At 38.6% G+C, this 24,147-nt stretch overlaps 1 protein-coding gene across 1 annotated transcript in view; it reads right to left on the reverse strand.

Annotated features, from left to right (window-relative positions):
* Positions 1-24,147, reverse strand: part of HDAC9 (histone deacetylase 9) — a gene marked incomplete at its 3' end in the record, with an annotated part of 225,766 nt that overhangs the window by 91,931 nt on the left and 109,688 nt on the right. Inside the window, exons 15-18 of the mRNA XM_081996501.1 lie at positions 17,698-17,805; positions 5,069-5,124; positions 4,739-4,826; positions 267-386 (exon numbers count right to left, since the gene is read on the reverse strand). Coding sequence (XP_081852627.1) covers positions 267-386; positions 4,739-4,826; positions 5,069-5,124; positions 17,698-17,805 — 372 coding nt within the window. The remainder of the gene's footprint in view (positions 1-266; positions 387-4,738; positions 4,827-5,068; positions 5,125-17,697; positions 17,806-24,147) is intronic.

Consider the following 24,147-nt stretch of genomic DNA (forward strand, 5'->3'; position numbering starts at 1 on the left):
AAGGGAAAGGAAAAAAAAGAAAAAATTCTCAAGTATGCTTTAGAAACAAACATCAAACAACATGTCAGATCAGCCCAGCCTTGTTTGACAAGGACTGCTCTGGGTTATGCACTTGTTCTCCACTGGTCCCCTGCTCCCAGTGGACAATTTGGTAATCGGGTGTAATTTAAAGAACCAGAGAAGGACAAGAAAATTAGGGGTAATCATGCAACGCAATTACCTGAAAGATACAAATAAATATGGGGCTCTAAAGAAATAAACCTAACCTCATTTGGGGCTCCACTGCCGGGGAAGAAGTTGCCTTCATCATAGCGATGGAGGGAAACATACAGGATGCTGGGGTCAGCATAAAAAGCCTGCTGTGTACCGTTGCCATGGTGAACATCCTAAAGGAGAAAGAAAACAGATGACAAATGTAATAATGTCCAACTCAGTGTAGAGAGCTCAGTTCTGCTTTCTTTTACCCCCCCGCACTGTTTCTCTCCTTCTCCCTTGCCCTCCTTTTGTCTTTCCCTTTCCCCCTCCCTTCACCACCCCATACTTCCTGAACTTTCAGGCAAATTACTCTTTAATGCACTCATTTTTTAAACTGGCTTCTAAAAATCAGGAAACCATAGCGAGCGTGCCCTGGAGACTCCAGATGAGCAGTCATTGAGAAATCCCAGTCCTTTTGTACAATTAGATATTTATACACCGGCTCTTTGTACTCCTTGCCTCAGTGATGGAATCTAGCATCCTGTTTTATGGAGGAATTTTATGACTTATTAACTGCCAACAGTTCATAACCCCTCAGGCTTAATTAACTAGCCTCATTGGCCTCTGAAGAAAGACTAATGTTTAAACTACAAACTAGTATTTTGCAGAAGGATCTATGGTTTACAGAGCTTTTTCACAATTCTTGACAGAACACTAAACATAAGTGTATTCATTGATTTGCCAAGTTCCACTATTGAGGTCAAAGGCTCTGCGACCAGCTGAGTAAATTGGCTTTCTTGAAACATTCAGTTCAGTTAGCAGTCCCTCAGCAGTTAGATCCACATCAAAAGAGATGCCAGATGCGGAAAGGACTTCATACTTCATTTTTACAAAATCATGACGGCAACAGTTGAAGACATAGGAATATGATCTCATTAGCTATTAAATCATCTGGCAGATAGGATGGTGCCTTCCACAATCAAGGAGTGACCTTGGCCAGTCTCCATATTTCAAACATTATATAACACCAGTGAAAAGAAATTCTGTCATTAAATAAAATACTGAAAAAGAAATGCTGACAGTATATCTATATAACAAAGGCTGAAAATGTGGACTTTTCCTCTATTTTAGTTTTGTTTTCACAGTTCTACCATTGTACTATGTGGTTAGAATACACAAGAAATTTTACAAGTGAAAATGGAAAATTCACTTGCCTTTCCGTAAAAGAAAACAGGTTTTTTTGTAATTTTCTTCCCTGACATTTGTAAGAAGCTGAAAAATTATAGATATTATTGATTTTCCTCCTTTAATCCAACCCTTTAAAATTTCTGATTTAAAGAGAGAATTCAGAAGGAGGACAGACAAAGTACTCTGAATGGCAACACTATCACCCAGACTGTATTTATTTTACAGATGTTATGAGGTCTAAACCAAATTTAGAGAAACAATGGTCACCTTTTTCTCAGGATGCCTAGACTCCAGAAAGGTTCAAATTAGATGTACATTGCCAATGGCACAGCAAGTACTGCCCATTGCTTGCTCTCTTTGCCAGCTGATATAGCCCATGACTTTCACCCACATTTTTCAGGTCTCTCTACATTGATCCTTACTTGTACTGCATTGTGCTTGACTTGGACCTCCTCTGGGACCTCTGTGGGTATTATTATGACAGTTACTTTTCTTTTCTCAGTTGAAATTTCTTGAAACAACATGAGGATGAAGTTACAGCCCAACTGTGACTTAATGCCAAGGTTAAATGTAACACATGTTGGAGGTGCAAGGGAGTGCACACCGGTATGAGGGTATTGGAGATTTGAAGGGAGCCGGCCTAGAGTTAGAGGGATCTGACTGGCAACTGAAGTAAAATCTGGCATGCAGACTAACCCGAGAATCCCATCCAGTCTTCAACTGTGACAGAATTGATTGGTTTACTCCAACAGAGACCCAAGTCATGCTAACATACATGCAAGTGGGGATGATCTTGGAACGAGGATTGCAAAAACAACCTGAGAAGTTATGTTGGCCATACAGATATATCTGTAGAGACTATGACTAAAACCATAATAGGACTTTATTTTGTGATTTTAATTAGTCTTTCTTTTCCATACACATTTGGGGATTTAGATATATTCTTGCTGTAACAGTTTTCAAATGAGAAGAAAAAATATTCAATGGGCATACGGAGCTCTTTTTTTATTTATTATTCAAATCTCAAAGTTAGCTGTCTTGTCTAAACTTTAATTCCACCAAGAGTGACTCTGTTCTGAAGAGCAGTAAATTCTCTGGTTAGGCAAAAGAATATGTTGTTTAAGACTGGGGATGTTACCATGTGGGAAATGTGTTCATATTCTGCCCTTAGTAGATCAAATGTATTCAGGATATATAAGTCAGTTCAAAATGGAGATTTATTCAAATGGTGGGATAAGGAAAGAAAAGCTGACAGAGAGGTCTTTTATTTTAGCATAGAAAAAAATGACGGAAAGATTAAAAATTAAAAAGTTAATTAAGCATTTATATATGAACACATGCAGCATCTACAGGAAGACTACACTTAATTTGTAACAAGAGTACAGTTTAATGTGTGGGATTGAATATTATTTTTTAACATTTACATTGTAGTAACAAGTATAGCTGCCAACCAGCATGAGGTCCTGCTGTGCTAGTCACTATCAAAATACAGTCTTAAAGGTTAATTTCAAGTCTAACATCTGTAATTGCATTTTTTCCTTCAGATGCCCAAAACTCTCTGTTGGTGGACATAAAGACATCGCTATTAACTTGTTCATTCATTCATCCAGTTTGGATTGTGATTTTTTGATAGTTTGCATACATAAGAAATTTTCCATATGAATTTTTGTACATCATTGCACTGACCATGCAGCAGACTAGGGACTGGACTGCTCCAGGTATAAAGTAATCTGTGTCAGCCATATATTTCTCCCTTTTTACCAGCTGAGTTATTCTGGCCAATGGGATAGAGTCAGAGAGAGGCTGAGCATTCCCTGTCCACTTCCCTGGGTAAGGATAGGCAGCTTCACAGGTAATCATTTGCACAGGTAATGATTTGCACATTTAACCTTGCCTTGCAAAATTGAAGCTGAATTCCTAAGTGCTTATTGGCTGAGTAGGTCAAATGGAAGTAATTTCTTTTCCTGACATGGTGAATGTAGCACTTACAGTCAAAAAGACTTAAAAACATTCACAAAATGCAAACTTTGAATAGGCTTTTCTTATTAAAAAACCAAGAATAAACATAGAGTTCACATTTGGCCAGCATTTGCAGCAGTAAAACTCAATGAACTGTAAGATTCAAGCCAGCAAACAGATACACCATACAATGGAAGTGAATTTTTCAAAAATACTGTTTTCTTGCAGTTTATAATTATGTTCCTAAGTGATAGTAGAACGCTCTGAGAAATATTTGCAAAACCTTCTAAGAATATCTAACTTAGCCATATAGTCATTCTACCACTCATTTTTCTTTTGCCATTCCTTCTCCCACACTCCCCCTTTCTCTGTTTCTCTTCAACAGCCAGTACGCATGTTTAACTGAACAAAAGTGCTAGATGGTAAGGCCATGACTTCACAATAAGATTTAATTATGAGTGCAGATATGAACAAGATTTAGACTATTAAGCCCTGCACTTCAAAAACCCTTTAACATATTTTGCCTTTAAATCTTTTATCACCTGCAAAAATTAATTAAGTGCAGATGTAACAGGTTAGGTTTTGATGCCAGGGTTCATTTCCTGTCTATGCTTTGTCAGACACCCTATTACACCTCCTCATGAACTGTAGGAAAACAAAAATGGTGCTCATAAATCAGCATTCAGCTTTCCTTGGGCTGTGCATTGGGCTGATCCTTTAAGTGCAAGGCAGCGCTCCAATTCATTATTCATGAAAATAATATAGACAACATGCCAAATGTCATCTGCATTTAAATAATCCATTTGTTAAACATATTAAGTATAGTGTAAGAATGCCTTCTATTAAAATACAAGACTAATCCAATGAAGTGGATTTTTAATCACATAGCTTTCCTTCAGGGAACCATCAAAAACTGGCATACATGACTTGAAAACTTCTTAGAGGGAATGACCTGTTGATTTGTTTAATAATATCGAAGTTACACAACAAGTTGAATCACTGCTAGCTGGGGGAAGTGGCCAATTTGGTTACCAAAGCAACAGCATTCTTTAAAGCACATCTGACTATTTAAAGTTTGTATTCTGTAGGGAAAAGTAAACTTGGGTTCTGTAGGGTTATTTTAACGGTGGAAGTATCAATTCATTTAAGGACCATAAAAGTTGCCCTGATCTGTGCCTTCTTCTCATTAAATTGCAGTTAACACCATTAAAGTGAAACATAGATGTTTATGACTCCAGTACTGCCATCCTGGCTTTAATGAGTTCCCAAAATCAGAGGAAATGCACACCTTTATTACTTGTAGGTATTAAGAGCAGGAAAGTCTGACATATAAATACAAATTCATTATCTTTTATCTAGATGCACTGAAAGTGTGATGCTTGCCAAGAATACATACCAGATCTACAATCAATATCTTGCCTATATTTAGCTTGTCTCTCAAGTATTTGGCAGTAATTGCAATCGAATTAAAAAAGCAGAACCCCCTGTGGAATAGAGAAGAACAGAAATGAGAAAGCAAATCAGTCAGGAAAACAGCTATAAATAATGTTCAGAGCATTTTAAAAAATGCTATATGATCTCTGAGGCCATAAATCTGCTTCTGGGAGTACCTAGAAAGCCTTTTCAGTCATCTGTTAACAATTACAGTTCTTCAGAGACATGCACAACGCAGGTGATTGCCAGTAACCTTAGTGCTCCAAGATGGGCAATATTCCCTGGTACTTACATGGCTGTTGATTCTTCAGCATGATGGCCTGGGGGCCTTACAACAGCAAAGCCATTCTGTAAGAACAAGACAGGTTTTCAATTATCAGCTTAAAAAAATACTTGACTCGGAGCAAAACAGAGCAGCAGGCAGACTGCATTGAAGTCTATTAGAGGATCTTGAGCACTTTTTCTGTCCAATCACCCTGCCAGAAAGAATATATTTGAGAACAGTGGCATATAAATTTATATAAATACACACATGCACATACATACATACATACACACACACACCATGATCTAAGGAGTAGGAAAAAGGCAGGATGAGAAAGCCAATGTTATCAATTCTGCTGTCTAGAATTCACATTTAAAAGGAAGCAGAGACCACTGATCCATTCTTGATCTAAGTTCATGTAATTTTACATCGCTCCAGCTTGAGATGCTTCAAAATAAAAGTAGCTTGAGGTATATATTTTACATGATTAGCCAGTGTTGCCCCTAACTTCTGTATGGACTAAATGATAAATTCAGACACACACACACATGTAATTGCTGACAGTAGAAAAAGGACAACAATGAATATCCCATATTTCTGCAAACCATAAATTAAACTTGGGAACCTTCCATGCTCAAAAGTTTAATAGGTTCCCTAAAGTCAATTTCTAACACACTTTCTAGAATTGTATATAAATTTAATGAAGTACTGCACTAGGATCAGTGATGATCAAGGAATTTTTTGCCTCTAGAGTCACTGAAGATAAAAGAAAAATAAAATTTCCCTCCTTCCAGTGTGGGTAAGGTAAAGGGAAAATGTAGAAGTAAGAGAGCAAGGTAGCTCTGTTCAGAAAGTCAGATTATGTAATGAAGAAGCAGTGTCACATAAGGGTGTGTATAATTTCAAGTTTCTCTTACAACAGTCACACTCAGGAGTAACACCATTATTTCATCAAATTTACTCTTTATTTCACCTACTCAAGACAGTTAGTCTCTTCTGTTCAGCTATATGCTTGACATCAAATTAATGACCATTAACACATACATAAAATAAAGAAATCATAATCTGTGCATGAGTATATCAGACAAACTTGTATTTTCAAGCAGTCTCACACAAATACCACGTGCATATGTATGACTGCAAGACCAACCAAGCACTGTATATTCAGAGAGGAGGGGACAGGAAGAAAAAGGATGGAATACTTCTATATCTTAAGAGTCAGTATTGAAGTAGTCCAGTTTGATATACTTAAGCTAGTTAAATGTCAATGTTTCAGCCTTTACTCATCTGAAACAAGTATCATAATCACGAAACTTTACTCACATGGGTGTAAATAAGGGGGAACAACATGGCAGTTAATAGAGTTACATTGGTGCCTGTGAAAGCTGTTTATTTACAATCCTATGAATGTGTGTTTGTCTGTACCTGTGCAATTGTCTACCTATGTTGTTTCACTGGCATTGTTTTATAAACAAATACTACCAGGCTACCTCATATAATTTGTTGCTAAATGTAATCCAAGCAGCCAGCTGCAAAGTTTTGTGGAGCGTGGCCAAAATTCTATCAAACTGCAGCAAAATTAAACTATAATGCAAATGGAATACATCTGTAAGTGTGGTTCTTCTGGCCACCATTTAAAGAATCTGCGGGGCTTGACATCATGTCTTATTTTGCATTAATTGTCCACATTTAAAAAAAAAATCACAAAACCAATAAAACTAAAGACAGAACAAATATATATGTTCATGTTTAGGCAGGCATTCCGGGAGGTGGAATATAAATTTCCTATAGATCAAACACACCAGAAAAAAAAGGCTTTGTAGACTTCACTAATCTTTAGAACCAAACCAGCTTTACACTCCTAGCTAAAATCCTATTCCTTATCTTTCTGAGGGTTTTTGAACATTTCCTTTTCATACAAAATATGACTTAGAGAAGAATTCTGTGAAGAATTCTCTTGTAGTATTTATGAAAAAACAAAGTATGTGTATACTGAGGAATGTACAGATAATGAAGTGAAAAAAGACTCAGAGAAGAGGGTATTTACTAGAGAGAGAGCATCACGCTACCTGTATTTTGTTCTCTTGATATTTGTAAGAACTTGGAAAAAGTCCATGCAAGTCTTACAGCTGTCCCTGCTCAGCTCACACCTCATTATCAACTAACTTTATCAGCATTCCCAAAAGATCAATATGATTAAGATGATTATCTCTAGGAGGATTTCATGGGGCAATACAGAGACAGAAAAAATCAACGCTGTTGTTTTTGACAACATGACAGTTACAGTATAGGCTTCTCTCTTCTGTTCCCTTACTTTGACAAGACTGTTTGGAAGCCCTGTTTTGTTATAGCTAGCTAATTTCTGCTATTAGAGCTTAAGTAAACTGTTACAGTTCTCCATGAGCATGCAGGATGTTCACATCAGTGCTGTGACCATTTTTTATACATTTTTACATTACAAGAAGTTCAGTATTCACATGGAAATTTTTTTTTTTAAATACAGTGCCATATGTTATATTGATGATAAAGCATATAATATAATCACATTTTACCAAACACTGAAAACTAGTTACCATACAGTATGAGCAGCAACTTTTGTGCAATTGATAAAACACTTCATTTCTCCTACTTCCAACCTTGTATGAACACAGTGTACATTAGCACAACGGAACGTGAATTCATTTATTTAGGCAATATTTAAATACCAGACAGTGAGCTCAGAACAGTAGACAGAAAGGCAAAAATCTGCTTTAAAGATAGAAAGACTAACACAGAGCAATATGTTGAAAATCAAGCCAACACACATAAATTCAAAGCATTTTTGTACAGAGCCTTATTTATACTAGGGTACAGACACCTTTATGTGTAGACAGAACATTAAACTGACTGACAGACATGAACATTAGGAAAAGGATTCATGTCTGTTCCATCATAGGATTACCTTTAGTTAAATGTGAGGATAAAAAGTAAAGCCTGAATAGTGATATTCTAAAATCTGTGCATATTTGAACAACGAACAAAAAAGAAATCTGCCTAAACTCAGTTTACAAAGAAGATCCATTGCAGACACACCTACTTAGTCGGATCTTTAAGGAAAACTAAGAAAAAATGTTATTTTTTTTCCACAGTAAACTAAGTATTCTCTTCTTTCATGACTCCAAACAGATAGTTGGATGCTTGATTTCCAAAAAACAGAGATGTACATCCTACTGTGGCCTTGTCGTCTTCGGTGGTACAATTTCTTTCTTTCTGTAGTGTGCTGGGTTAGTGTGTTGGACTACATCACGTTTGGGCATCTATTATACCTCTGCCTGAACCTTTCTAAGACAAACGTTCAAGGCAATATCATAACACAAGTAGTTACTCCAGGGGCTGACCATCTACAGCAGAGTTCCACTGGTGTTTCTATGATACAAGGAGGTAAAACTAGACATAGGCAATTTTTCCCTAGAGCAATATGTGGTGACTGTGGCAAGGTATGAATCACTCTTTCCTTTGCTCACAGTGAGGGGCTTGCTCTGCCTAGATTCCAAGTGGACTAAAAGCAACCCAGTCATTCTGGCACTCTAGGCAGGCTGAGAAGCCTGGCTGAGAAGCAGTGTGTGCTAGCTTCAGCCTGGTACTACTCTAGTAAAATCCTCTGGCTTTTTGTTGACTACAAGAAAAGCCAGTGCCATGCAAGAAATAGCAATGAACCCCAGCAGGCACTCCAAGAGCATTTACTGAAGCAGTAGGAGAATCAGGTTCAACTCCTTCTTGAACATGGGGATGAATTTGTAAATATTCTTCCCATACCTGTTTGTGTGTTTAGATTATGCAGTCCATAAAGTAGATATTGAGACACACCTTCTCTGCTTAAGTGAGTTTTCTAACAATAGATTAGAATCATGCTCTTCCTCAGTTCTTATTCAAACTTACGAATCTTTCATTATTTCCTGCAGAGCAGCAGTCTTTCAGTAGAGGACAAAACACCACCACTGAATCTCAAATTTAATATAAGGCAGCTTTATATGGAGTTTAAAAATTGATTCCTTCCAGTTGAAAAGTTAAGAAATTGAAGCTCTTCTTGTATTTTAAGCTGTAAACCCCTGTATGAAAGAGAAATGACATCTTTTTCAACTAGTCAAGAGGCAATAGGCACAAACTGAAACAGTGGAGGCTCCATCTGAACATAAGAAAATGCTCTTTTACTGTGAGAGTGACTGAGCAATAAAACAGGTTGCCCAGAGAAGCTGTGAAGTCGCTACCCTGGAGATATACAAAAGTCATCTGGACATAGTCCTGGGCAACTAGCTCTAGGTGACCCTGCTTGAACAGGGGCGTTGGGCCAGATGACCTCCTGAGGTCACTTCCAACCTCAACTGTTCTGTGATTCTGTGATTCTCTTCCAAAGTCCATAACCTTGAAAAAAGGCTTTCAGGAAAATGGGTGTAATCCCTAGTGATGAGCAGATTTCTCAGTAGAACTTTGTCCCATGCACTAGCTAATTGCAGCTGCACACATTGTTAAGGGCATCTTTCTCAGGAACCTCTGTGTATTTCATATGGAGACTGGGTAGCTAATGCAGGGTCTGGATTCCACACTTAAATCTCAACATCCTCCTAAAGTTAAGTGTTAAAGTTTCTGTTTTCTGCATGTCTAAATCCCTTAACCTATCTAGCCCTTAGATCTTAAAATCAGTAGTGCTTAAACATGGCATTCTTGGACGTTCACTTGTTTCTAATGGAAAGGTTTTCTTTTTGCTTCGATGTGCACAAGCTTCAGAATGAGAAGCAAATCACCAAAGCTAATACTTCATTTCTTTATAGCAACTTCTTTAGTTATTATAGAGAAATGTATCCATTCATACTGTTGGAATTGATACTGCTTATGTTTTTTATGTATACAACTCTATATCCTTATAAAGTTATATAAAAACCTATTTCTTTAAATTTAAAAGGTGCTCCATACAGTGTATCTGATGGGGTGTAACCCCTGAAGCAGCCTTAGTGCCACCTTTAACCCTGCTATCTCTGGCTTAGTTAACTCCTACAACAACAAACATCAGGGCTGCTTTAAGTCTCAGCTGCCTACAACAATCCCCTTGCAACTGGTACCCTGAAGAAGATAACCATTTTCTTACCAGTGTCACTTATGCTGTAACATGATCCCAAGATATGCCATCCAGCAGGGAGGGTAAGCATAAGAGTGAGTGGTGTAAGGCGGAGGCAATCCTCAGGTACCTGTTTAGGACAATTTTACAAGCTATTCATACTGCCAAAGCAGGAGCCAGTATCTGGCCCTGGGGTCTATGAATGCAGTGAACAAGAACCCATGATTTAACAGAACAGTATTAGCAGCACGTAGGTTTGCCAAGAAAACAGTAATGGACATGAGGGAATACCATTTTGTCTTGCAGAGGAAGCTAGTAGAGGCCAAGAACACAGAAATGGACATTAAACATTTAACTCTGTGGTGGAAACAAAGAGTTCCCTGTCTGCTTTGCTGAAGGTCTTAGAGGATAGCACCAGAAAATATGCATGAAAAGTTGGTGTTTGCAGGCTAACTTACATACAACTGTGATGGCCTGTTTAGCCAGAACTGGTGTGAACTATATTGGGGAAGAAAGCAAACAAAGAGTTTTAGGAACAGAGTGGTCATGGAGATAATCTATGTACCACACATATAATTAAAGTTGTACTGCTATATGAAATAATAACAGTCATTCAGCTAGAAATATAACCATAATTGCTGGGGTAAAGTATCTAAGAGATGGTTCCATATAAAATTTTGTAACTTTGTAACTTTGTAAAAGCAAAGAATACAAACTACTATCTAAAAGACTTCATTGGCAATTTTGATTCATGGCTTTTATCAATCATATCTTTAACACTAGTAAAATAAGCATTTATTTTTACACACTATGCACTGTCAAAAATGCTGTGCCTGGGCGTGGAAAAAATGCCTCTTTTTGTGGCTACCACACACCACTGAGAATTTTTTTTAAGGCAGAGGGAGAGTGTTATAGGGCAGAGGGTGAGACAAGGAGATAGAATCAAGGGTAGGGCAGGGCCTGCAGGAGGAATACTGCCCAGGAGGCACCTGAGCACAGAGCACTTCCCAGGAAAGGAGATTTTTGTAGGTAACCAGAAGAGGTGTGTGGGGTTTGGCATTGTTCAGACAGGCATGGAAGCTTGCTGGCCTGAAGCTTTACTGGAGGAAGGACACTGTGGGACTAGGGAGACCTTTGTTTTCAGTTCTTTTTGTTTATTATGGCTTTAGAAAGATAATTCATTTAGTTTTTGTTCTAAGAAAACACAGCCATAGAGCTGTGAAAGATGACTGAGTGATTTTTGTACAGAATACTTTTAAGACTAGAAAACTAACACCCTGGGATTGGGAGAGGGTTGATTAAGCTAATTCTGTTTATGGACTAGATTAGTACAATTTACCGTATGATGATTCCACCATAGCCATGTGTGACAAACGCTTTGAGAACAGTAATAACCAAGTGCATTTGGAATGAGAGTTTCAAGTTCAATATAAGTTATCCACAGATTATACAAAGACACCAGAGTAGCAATGACCAAACGCAGAAGGTTTATTTTGATATTGATTCAACCTGACATATCAGAAAGAACCATCCCAGGAACGTATCAGATTCTCATTTGGAGGAAACCAGAATGACCCTTAACTACCAACAGGACAACTCTACACGTGCGTGTGTATGCACATGCACACACACATATATGTATGATAAGGCAGAGAAAGAGCGATTCAGCTGAAGTGGATGTTTAAGACAGTCTCTGACCACACTTTTAACTTATTTGCTTTTTTTCTTGAGTATTCTTTTCAGCATTCTCTAAAAATGCTTCTTAATTCATGCAAACTTTTTTAAAAATAGGGAATAACCATATTGTGTAGGTCTATTCTGTTTCAAATTAAAAATATATGGTGCTCACATGTTTCTATCACAAAAAACAGTGCTGCCATCACCAACGTTGACATATTTAAAGGATAGACAAAGTAAACTAGACAGTAATCCTTATTATGGGTACTGTACTTAAAATAATTAATTCCAGCTTATAATATTACTGAGTGGGGTCAGCTGAGGCCAAAGAAAACCATTTCACAAATGTTCCTTTGGATTTTCAGTAATTCCACAGTCTGCTCTGTCACTGAGTTGTCCATGATGATGAAAAGTCATCTCCCATTGCAAAAAGAGGTATTCTCTTTTTAAATTTTATTTTTCACCGGTACAATTTTTTTTCTGCTAGCCAACTGTAAGATATTAAGGGACAGCCAGAGTAATGTACAATATGTTATCAGAAAAGAAGTTAAGACACACTTAATGTTCACAAAATAGCACATAATAAAACAACCACTGCAAGAACAAATAACATTTTGAAGGACATTATTCGACAAAGTATAGTTATTGCAAAATTATCATACTAACATAATCAACTATCTGAATTCCAACTTCTTAAAAGTAGTATTAATCATTTAATAAACACCTAATATATGTCAACAAAAAAGATGCCAGCATCAGCATAAATAATTTGGTTGACAAAATGGAAATATCAGCAACCTAAACTCTTTCAGAAAAAGCAATAATTTGGCAAGCTTTGTCCTAAAGGTGAGATTCTCTGCAGGCTCTGAGAGTTATAAATGAAATCTGAAACTCAAGAAAGACCACAGATGCAGAAACCCTCCATTGTTTTCCTCCAAGACTTGTCTAATGTGGGGTTTGGATGACCTCTGTACTCGTCCAGTTCAGCAGCAGGAGGGAAGCGCCTGCTGTGCAGGATAGCCGTGTGCAGGCAAGGGGAGAGTTGCTGTGTGCTTAGCTGCCTGTGAGTGAAGTAGCGTGCTGGCAGGGGCGGAAGGTGAACTGAGCTGAGCATCAGGGTCGATGTAAGGGAGGCAGCTGGGCCGGGCGGAGAAATAAATGGGAAGGCAGGGTAGGACAGCAACTCTCAGTGCCACCAAGCCATTAGACCATGCGCTCCTGAAATCTGCCTTGCTCTTGCAGAGCAGTGACTGGGACACTGTGACTTGCAGAGCTGCCTTTGTGTCCTACAGGGTGTGTGTAGGAGCCTGAGCCTTCACATGCACCATTTCCTTTTGCAACTAGTACATCTCTATTCTCCTGTGTCAATGTGAGAGAGGAAGGAGATTCTTAGGAGACACTTGCGTGAAAGAAATGCTCTCTCTTCAGATGCAGATCTTTTAGGGCCTTCTTTATGAATCTTTACAATCATTAGATAGAGGCCAGAGACAACGATTTCCAAGTTCACGAGCTGTATTGCATGCAAGAAATTATATGCATGGCACTACCTGTATTTCTTCCCTAAGCCCCAAGGAATATATCATAAGACTTCTCTTATCTCTTAAAATTATTTATTGGATATAGCTAACGACTGTGGTGGAATTACATTCACCCAGTTCCGCATACTCCACTCTTCTAAATATCTGTGGTCAGCCAGCAGATTATTAAAAGCCATCTACATAAATCTGTTGGGGAAATGAGAAAGGAGCAAAGATAAATACAGAAAAAAAGATACACAGGAGACCTGTGGCACCAATTCCATATAACATAAGTACCTCAACATGCATCAGCAGGTTTCCTAAAAGCTCAAAAAAGGGTGCAGTCTTTAGGCTCATCTCCTATTGTAATAGTGTCAAGAAGACATTCATCATACATGTAAACAAACTCATGAAAAAAGGAAAAGCATTTCATTTGACTTAATATAATATCACATTTATCATACTATATATTCCAGTGGTGTGATTCTTTATTCTCTGTTAAATATGACCTCAAAAGTGTGTCAACTGGATCTCAATGAGTGTTCCTTATATTATTAACCAAACCCCCAAAATCCTTAATTTTGATTGTTTGATATAATCAAATAAAAACCATCCAGATTAAGACTCCCCAGAGAAGGGACAATTTGTCTTGATTTTAAAAAACCAACCCCACAGTAATTTACTATTACAGCAGCAGTAGAATTTCAGTAAACCATATTGTTTTACATCCTTAGCACTGTCATATTGATGCTTTCCCCATTAGTCAAGGAGATCAAAGAAACCTGATGTCTCACAAGGGGTTTGAACTACAGTGAAGAGAACTCTTAACTCCTGGTCAGTTTTTGAACACTGTTCAAATCAGATGAACAAAATGTTGCTGTTCACAGACGAGACCTGTGTCAAACGGGACTGATAGTGTCAGGAAATTCAGAATAAAATAGAGAATGTTTTGCCTTGCATATGAGTTTGACTCATGCCCAGCTCTGTAGTGAATCTCTCAATTGTTCTGCAGTCTTTCATAATCTATTTTGTAGTCTCAACCCTGTTCTTAGCAGCAGGTACCTATAGTTTAAACCTACTACTACCACTCGATGCAATAGCAAGCAGTATCAGTAGAGGCCATGGAATAAGCATAGAAATTGAAATGTCCTGTCCTTCCTGAAATGGACTTTAAATGTCAGATGCCAGTCAATACAGGGCAATTTATGTTTGTTAGTTTTCACACTCTAGCCTGTCAGTGAATACATTTATCTTCAGTATCATAAATAATTTTTTAAAAAAAGTAATTGAATACATGTCCATAAAATAAACTATTATATTCATTTTAATTTTAGGAAAACCCTGTTAGAATTTTAAAACTTATGTATTGATTTATCAAGCTGTAAAAAATATTTGGGCTGCTCATACCCAACTACACTGACAAATTTCATAATTCTCATGTCAGAAAAGCACTTGTTAAATGAATTACTTCAGTTTCTCATTCCTGAGGCTTCTTGTCTCAGACTTTGTCTGTGCTAGATAGTTTTACTCTGAGGTTATCCTAATGTTGCCGTGACTGTTTCAGAAAAAGGCATCTGTGGTTCTCCAGTGCAGTGGGTAGATAATTTACTGCCTCCTCTGCTGCAATTGGGAGTACTGCCCTGTGGGAAGTCCTTGCTGTGCATTGTAAGTCTGCCACTGTGAACTTCAGGAGATGCAGCTCTTCTCAGGGAACTGTGGGATTTCAGAACAAATCAGTGTGTCCTGTCTCATAATTTTTTTTTTCTTAAGATGACACCAAACTGACAGCACACCATCTGATAGCAATCCATGGTGGTAAACTTCCAGGGAAAAATTACAGTGTGTTTCTCTACTGCTCTCATCTTGCTGTTTACATGTTGCAGAGCTGTTATAGCTTACACACAATTCTTGGAAGGCATTTTTTTGTCATCCAAAAATTCTGAAGCTGTGGCAGATCATTCCAGCTTCCCATCAGAGCTTAATCCTCCCACTCGGTGCTCACAGTACAGGCCCCAAATGGTTGCTTCACATGCATATTTGCTCAATGAATGCACGAGGAAGTGGCCAACTTCACTTACTTCCCCTCAGATCTTCACAAGTACGCTACAGAATTGTCATTTTCCCTATACCAGAAACAGTCGATCAATGCAACATGTATTGTTTCTAGAGGAAAAACGGCAGCAAAATGGAAAAGCAACATGTAAAGTCATGAAGGTAGATTGGAACACACAGATCTGTGGGGCTAAATTCTCACAGCTATGTAAAATCTCATCCTGAACACCATGTAGAAAACTCCAGAATACACTGCAAAAATCTCCCTAGTGTTGTTTACCATATGAGGGTATTTGGGAGCAACTTGCCAGCAAAACCCAGGTTTGTATGGATGCAGTGACACAGCAAACATAGGAGGATTCTGACAAAACAACTAATGTCAGGATAGGTAGACTTGCAGAACTCCTGCTATCATGCTTTTCTTCTGTCAGTCAGGCCTTAATAACGTTTCCATAACCTTAAATTATAAATACCACATGCAGATTGTTAGTTCATACAGTTGGCATGGTGGCATGTAAGTCATTGGGCTTCATGCTGGAAGTATAGGAGCAGGTTAGATAAACATCTATCAGGAATGGCGTGAGTATTCACAATTCTCTTTCACAGCAAATCCTTTCCATTCCTATTTTCTTGATGGTTTGCTATAAATCAACTACTTGGCATGTCTATTGAACAATTACCTTTCCTATGTCTCAGCTGGAGGTTGCATGAGACTGCTTCCGTTCTCTGCACTGTTGACAAAGATTCTAAGATCAACAATAATTTTACAGTAAACTACAAACTAGTACTAAATTTAAAGTATTTGTTTACAGACTGTTGCAATGCCAGTAGCAACCAAGGTCTCACAGTGGTTGATGTGTGATTCTTTTCAGCCATCCATCACACACACGTAAACAACCAAGAGCATTCACAGTGTGGAAAGACATCACAAATGTACAGAGGTAAGCAGTAAAGATTCTGCAGCAGACCCTGCTCATGTCAGCTGCACACAGAACATAACTCATTATTCTTATCAAAACTTGCTTTTATATTGCCTCAGAGACTGACATATGTCCTACAGTTGCCAAAGGTAAAAACTAGCTAAAAAATCCTTCTTCACTTTCATTAGTTCCATTGGGTGGAAATAATGCACAATGAGTTATGTATTGAATTGTACTATGCCCAAAAATCTTAACAGGGGTGCAGTACCCATCAGAAAGGATGCACAACAAGATCCCATATGATGTGTCCTGTCCTTGATCTGAGATTTCAAAATTTGTACATTTTGTGTAGTACCTGGATAATGATTTCGGTGTCTGAATATGAAAGCTTAGTAACTGCATTCGGTTGAGTCAGAGCTATAGCACTGCCTTTCATGTGAGCACACTATCATTTATGTACCTCTATATTCTATGATTATGTATATATACACATAAACATATGTACCCCTCCCCAAATATGTAGCTAACATATTTTGACTGAAATAAGACAGATGTACAGGAGGAAAATTCTGAAGTTCAAATACATTTTCGAATTTTAAAAGTCATCATACAATGCTAATTCTAAAATTTTTTTTTCTATCTTGATTTTGGAAACAGTACTGAACCGATTAGTATTTGGGCTGGAAAGTGAATAAACAGTTTCATTAAGGAGACATGTTAGCTCCAACAATGTTTATTGGGGCAAGCCTGCACTCTGGCTGCATATGGTGCACCTTTAAATAGGGCTGTTAAAATACCAAATAAAATGTCAAAGTCCGTCAGGTCTGGAGCTTTTATAAATTGTTTAGACTGGGGATAATTTGGGTTTTGTACATCATGCCTTGCAGATCGCGCAGCGCAGAGATAGGAAAGGAAAGGGGGCCAGGGAGGAGAACATGGGGCGGTCAGCCTGGAGGAAAGGCACCTCCCGGGTCATTGCTCTCCTCACCAGCCACCTTCCTCTTCCCCCGAGTCTGCACGCCCGCTGTTTGCCTCCCCTCTCTCTGGGTGGTATCCTGAGGCTACGCATGTGACTAAACAATATTAAAAAAATATTTTAAAAACTCACTTAAAAGGCAGTGCCACAGCCACTTGCCAGAGGTGTGCCTGCTATGAGTAACTTCACCTGGGGCTGTAGCACCCTGTGCTGTGAGCACCCTCCATTGCTTCAGCGTGTGGACAGCAAGGCTGTCCCCAACGAGGCCTGGAAGAGCCGCCTGGGCTGCCACACCTTCGTGGCCGTCCTCCCGGCCCTCCTGCTGCCACCCTCCCCGGAGCAGAGCGGTTGAACAACGCCTCCCTTCAGCCCCCCGCTCCACCGCCCCGGCTCTCCCACCCACGGCGCGGCCCGGACCTCACCTTCAGCTCCCGGGAGGCCACGCGGGCCGCCAGCTCGATGACACAGCCCACCGCCATGCGTGCCGCCCCGGCCGAGTGCAGCTCGTTCCAAACGGTGTCACTGTCCACCTGAGCAAACAGCCGGCCCGGGAGGAAGGCAGGGGAGAGAGGGAGAGGGAGAGGGAGAGGGAGAGCATGAGAGAAAACAAACCCGTGAGGGAGGGCTGGCAGCGTGACAGCCCATGTACAATAACATCAGTCTTCCGTCCTGGCCAGCTGAAAGGCCTTCTGGACATGGCTTTCCTTATGCTTTTTCTCTGCACGGGCTTCTCCAATGGAAACACATTCCTGTCATGCCTCGCTGCCATTCCCTGTTTAGATTTCTCGTTACAAACAGCGTTACATCGGCCGGGCTGGGCCTGCGCGCTGGCAGCCAGATGCCGGGTGCCGGGTCCTCGCGCTGGCGGGGGGACGGGGACCTGCCAGCGCCGGGACAAAACGTCTGGCGGGGACGGCCACCGCTGGCTCCGGCAGCTGTCACAGGCAACCTGTGCCACCAAAACTCACCAGCGGCTCAGGTCATTGCCCCTTTCTTTTAAAAAAAAAGAGAGCAGCGAGCACTTTCCTACCCAGGCAGCAGCTCTTTTTAAGTGACTGAAATCGGAACGATTAATTGTTTAGACTAATTTCAGTAGTCACTATCACCATAGACAGAAAATAAAATGAAATAAAATAAAGCGCGACCCTTTCTGCATCTCCAGCTTTGACGAACAGATAAGTTTTGGCTGAAAGGCTTTAGTCCCACTTTGTAAAAGATGAATGTGGCTATCTAAAGCAGAGAAAATCATCTTTTGCGCCTTCTAAATGAGAAAGTGTGACACAAAAAATGTTACATGACTATTATATAAAATAAAAGGACAAAATATTAGAAAGGAAATATTACAAAGATGGCTAAGCAGCATTGCCCTACAGCTTCAATCGGTATGCTAAGATTTTACTTTTGAAATCTATTTTTAGTAACTATCGATTTGCAGAAACATACCAAAAATTAAAGGTGAAATGTTGTATATCCCTTATACGATATCATGCCAAGCAGACATGGTGTGAAATAGTCTGAAAAAGTCATCCAAAGAGACAGCCAGACTTCCTCAATGCTCCATGGGAAGTGCATTTAATTGTATCATACCGTACAAATTTATCATAAAAAGAAAAACGTTTAGGGATAGACAAAATACTGTGGCAGATGCTATTTGGATAACATCCAAGCACACTGAGACATGTTTTCAGTTTGAACCAGAAGCTTCTGTTCCTAATTTCTTTTTTTTTAAAAAAAGGAAAGAAAAAAAGAAGGAAAGAAAGAAAGAAATCAAGTAATTGAAAATGGATGCAACTGCTACTTGACTCTAGAGGTTCTGTGGAATTTCTCTGATTAGTCATTTGAAACAGAAAGAAGCTTGATCTTCTCTACACCTGTCAAATGTCTTTGCCATTACTGTTACAATAATATTACATTTCAAGCTACTAAAGCGATCTTCTTTTTCAGTGTACTGGACCTGAGTTTTCTATCGTTTCGATCAGTTTTGTGTGCATGCAGCAGAACTAATGAAAATAGTTCGTATTCACAATAGACCTGAATAAGAAGACTAGATTTTGCTTGCAAAGTTTACAGCAACAGTAATAACAGCACACTCTGTTTTCATCTGAGAACTAAAAATATTGTACAAATACAATAAAGCATCATCACCTTGATATGAGATGATTTATTATATTTGTTTGGCAGATTGGTAGCTTGAGTTTTAAAGAAACTAAGCAGCTTTCTCAAAGACACATACAAATCAATAGATAACTAAGGAAATTACAAGAAGAAATAAGAAAGAAACCAAGTAGTAGAGAAAAAAAAAGTAGTATTTAACATTAGGCAGACCTTCAGGCTGTCTCTCTATTCATTTAGAGCAACTGTGAATCAATTTTCATTTTTAAAACAAATAAGGAGATAAATAAGTAGAGGTCATCGGTTAAATCAATTTAATCAAACCATAATAAAGTTTGAAAAATACTGTGCAGTACTTCAAATAAAAAAGTATCAACAAGAGGACTGGGAGGGAGTACTTTCTTACCATTTTTATGGCTAGCAAATTAAGGTTAACATGAAGGAGTGGCTGATGAAAATGATTCAATGGCAGCTGCTCAGTAAACCAGGGCACGAGCAGGAGCCTGCATCCTCAAAGGGACTATGATTCATTTCCAGGAAGGCCGATTAAGTTAAAATTGTAACCACAGCTTGAGAGTACCCACCCTTCAAGACAGTTGTCTGCTCTGACACATGAGACGGCAGTCTCTCCAACCGCCGAACGCTGATTATTGGCCAGGATACGGCATTTATCATTTTCTGCTTTCAGCTGAGTGTGAGGAGACTGAACTGGGACAACAAGACCAGGTATCTTTCAGTGAAAAATTTCCTTCAGACCACTTGAATGACTGCTACCTAATTTTACCTGGACTGGAAGTAAAAATGGGCCATCAGGAAACAGAACAGTGTTTCCTGAGGAATTTTCAAAAATGACCACCAAAATGTACACTGGAAATTCAGGATATTGTAGCTCATCTCCTAGGCATGTAACAAATAGTAAATTCTCAAAGCCAGAGGTAGCCCACTGAAGCTGCATACCTTAGTGCACAGTTATTATCATACAAGAAAACTAACATAAACATATGAATAATTACCCTGAAAGGCACAGTATTAAAAACTTAGATGTCAAATTCTATTTCATATTCATGCAAAATTCAGAGTGAATTTCTGAGGAGCATCTCATGAACGATCTAGAAAAACTGTTGTCCTACAGCAAACGCTTTATCTGTAATGACTGGAAAATGTCATCCCACTCCATTTTATATCTCTATTAGTGCTGTGTATTGCCTTAAATGTTTCACGTATTTAAACAGAGATTTTCTTTTAGTGTTACCCAATGTTTATTTTGTAAATTGCTGTTGAAATACAGTGATATAAATGGCAAACCCATTAAAATTACAGCTGGACCAGTTGTCATGCTGTATATGAAATACAGCTTTGTAAAAACCTACTAGATATGCTTTTCTTTATTTGTGAGATGAAATGGTTGGATTTTATTCAAGTGAAGGGAATAGGATTAGACACTGTTTTTTGGTTCTAGTTCATGTATATATCACATATATCTGACAGTTTATCTAGACGTTAAGTATGCATGAATTTGTGACAAATGTGACGCTTTCTGAATCACGGACTATGAAAAAGTCAAATGGAATTTTATAAGAGGTTATTTCTGTTCTGCAAGTTCTTTGGAACAGCCAAAGAGTTCAGTAAAAACCCTATCTTGATTAGGAATTTTTTTCAGAAAATGTTAAAATTTACAGAAAATACAGCATTTGTAGCTTAATTCTAACATAGTATGTTAGCTCTTCCTTTTTCTGCTTAATTATATATATTATTTTCATTTAAGAGTCCTTTAAAAAATTGTCAGTGTAGGAATATATTCTGAATGTCTAACCAAATGAAAAAGAACATTTTTTTAAAGCATCAAAATGTCAAACTATGGGCATACTACACACTTTGTTATCAAAAATCCAATCACTACTGCAGCTCTTCAAAGAAGGATTGTGCATGATAGCGCCAAGAGCCAGAAAACATGAGCCCTATCCGAACACTGACATTCTAACACACATATGGATTTACTTCACTCCGAGTTTCCTGAATGAGCACTGTAGATTGTAGGCTTCTTCAAGCACATCTAGTATAGCTCAATCATTGGCATGTGTAGCAAAGCTAATACTCTGTAAAGCTACAGATGATAGAAATTAAGCTACCTGTCCCTGAAGTGGATGTGGAGGCATTAAAGAGGAAGGGAATGACTTAAGTGAAAAGAAATGTAGGTCACTTTTCCTGACTGAATGCAACTAAAATTTCAAGCTCTATGTGCAGAAATTCCCTGCTTTGCACTACAGAAAGAACTTGATATGAATGCTTCCTGCAAGAAATATCTGTGTGATAACTTAACTTTCACAATGAAGACTTTAAGCGTACTGAAAACAAGCTGAGAAACGAGAAGCCTCGCAGCAGAGACGTTTCAGCAGATAGAAAGCTTGTAGCGTTCCCCTTCATGGCTGGAATATTTTGTATTAAGGAAGACTGACCATAGAATTTGAAAGTTACCAACTGCTTATACCGTGCTCAGGTTGTGGCACACGTATGTGAAGATGGAGAGGAAGAATATGGAAATATATCTGGGAGAGATACTGTTTACTTAACGGCCTTTCTGAAATCACTGCAGTTGCTGAAACTGGAAATGTTACTTGTCTTGCTATTTACATTTATCTGGAACCTACCTCAGAAAGGCAATAAGTGGCATGAATAAGAATTCTAAAGAAATTTTAAAAGATTTATAACTGCCTTTTGTTTTACCTGTCCCTTCCCTTGCTAGAGAACCTCTTCATTCATCCTTGGTTTCAGTTGTCCTTTCTCTGGAAACCTCCTGGCATCTGTCTAATGGTCACTGGATCACAGTTCTGCTGACCAGAGATGCTGCTTACAGTCTGACACATCATTCCATTTTTTTATACCCTGCATGGTGTTTTCATTTGTGTGAGTTATTTCTCTTTCTTAAATAATTATTGTGAACACTGAAGTTGCCCTAGATACACATCCACTGATAACTATATGGCAATATGAAAGAGAGCCCAAGCTACTGCTTTGGGATGGATTCTGACAAAGCATCCTAGATCTTGCCCTCTCTCTCTCTCTCACACACACACAAACACACAATTTGCTATTTAACATAAATCCAGCTTCCGCGGTGGAATTCTGATTTCACTCCTAAAAGGAATTAAAAGTATGCTGAATCATTCATCCTGCTCTGGATTCTCTGCACAACTGTTGCTATCATAAAAATCAAAACCAGTCCTCCTAGAGTTACCACATGTCCCTACCAGGGATGCTCTACTTATTCTCTGAGAATAGTTCAAAAATGCAACCTGTCATTTACTTGTTCACGGAAATCTTGACCTGTGATGATCCTTTGATAACATTGATTGTATTCTATGTGTCCAATATCCTGAACGACAAGATAAAAAGTAGCAGTCATTTACAGTAGTTTAAAAGGATTCTTTGCCATTTCTTTAAAGAGCAGAGGTTGGGCTCAGCTGTTCCTAGGTGGAAGTTAATCCAGTATGCATTTCAGATGGATACATTTCAAGACAAATCTGGAAGAACTACTACATAAAAAAATACTGTCCTTTGATATAAGTGGTTATAAAACTGAGAAGTAAATAAAATCTAGTCAGCTAATAACAGTGTAGCTATTAGCAATAAATAAACAGATTAAGAAATCTGTGAGAAATACTATAGGAGAGTACAGACCCCCTCAGCCAAACTTCAATTTAATAAAACTTGTGTATGGCAGAGCAAATTCCCGTGCTTTAGCTTTAAAAGTGATCAGTCTCACACTCTTCCACTTATGCCAGAGCAAATACATTTCCATCACTGTGTTTTTTTAGTTCCCTGGCATGAAAATAAAAATTAAATATTTTCCTGAAGTGTTGCAACCTCTAAAAATTGTGTGTGGCATTTTGCTGTCACTTCCAGCAAGCAGTCTCATTCTTGGAGACAGTTGGTGCCAGCAAACTCTAGCACATAAGTTTGAAATACTTTGCTCCTGACCATGAGCAGTGCAGCTTCCCAGGTGTCACGCTTATAGCTCTCACCTCCCACTCCTACAGATGTTCTGGTGGTCATTCATCACCTCTGTGATTTCCACTAAGAAGCAAAAGGTCCTTGACGTGTTTCTCAGCTGCTGTTTCATCTCACCATGACTAAAGAAGCGAAGGTGTGCACATCATCTCCAAGGAACAACCTCTAATGAATGGCCTGTCAGCCATGTCTCTCGTTAAGGAACAAAGGAGTAAAAATTTGCATGGCTGACGTCTCTTCCATAAATCCCACATATGGGAAGTGTGTAAAAGCAGGCTACTTCAGGAAAAATACATATAGTGAGCTTCCTTTATTTTTGCTGCTATTTTACAGCTGTATCAGAGATTTGTTCTGTCAAAGTCATTTCCAGCTGCTTTAATCTAAAATGCCTGACATAAAGAGTACCCAGAATATCAGCTTTTCATACTTTCTTGCCTACCAGTGCGGTTTACAAACAAACTGTGACGGGGATGTGATGTTTAGGCTCCAGTGGGATGAATAGTTCAAAGGATCTTCACAAATCATGGTTTAAACAAAAAGCATGGAATTCACCTGGGTTTGCATTGGCTTCTCTGTTGTGTTTGAATAATTCCAGTAGGAGAATTTATCAGTAATAATATTCATGGAAATGGACTTCTAAAAGGAATTTTGGAGGCTATTAATTCTGACCCCAAAAGCCTCTCTCAGAGCAAGAGCAAGGAATGCGGACAGTGCATGTACCCACTGCATGTAGAATATTTAACATTTTTCAA

Source organism: Phaethon aethereus (genome assembly GCF_964289735.1).
Source record: "Phaethon aethereus genome assembly, chromosome: 2".
Lineage (NCBI taxonomy): Eukaryota > Metazoa > Chordata > Aves > Phaethontiformes > Phaethontidae > Phaethon > Phaethon aethereus.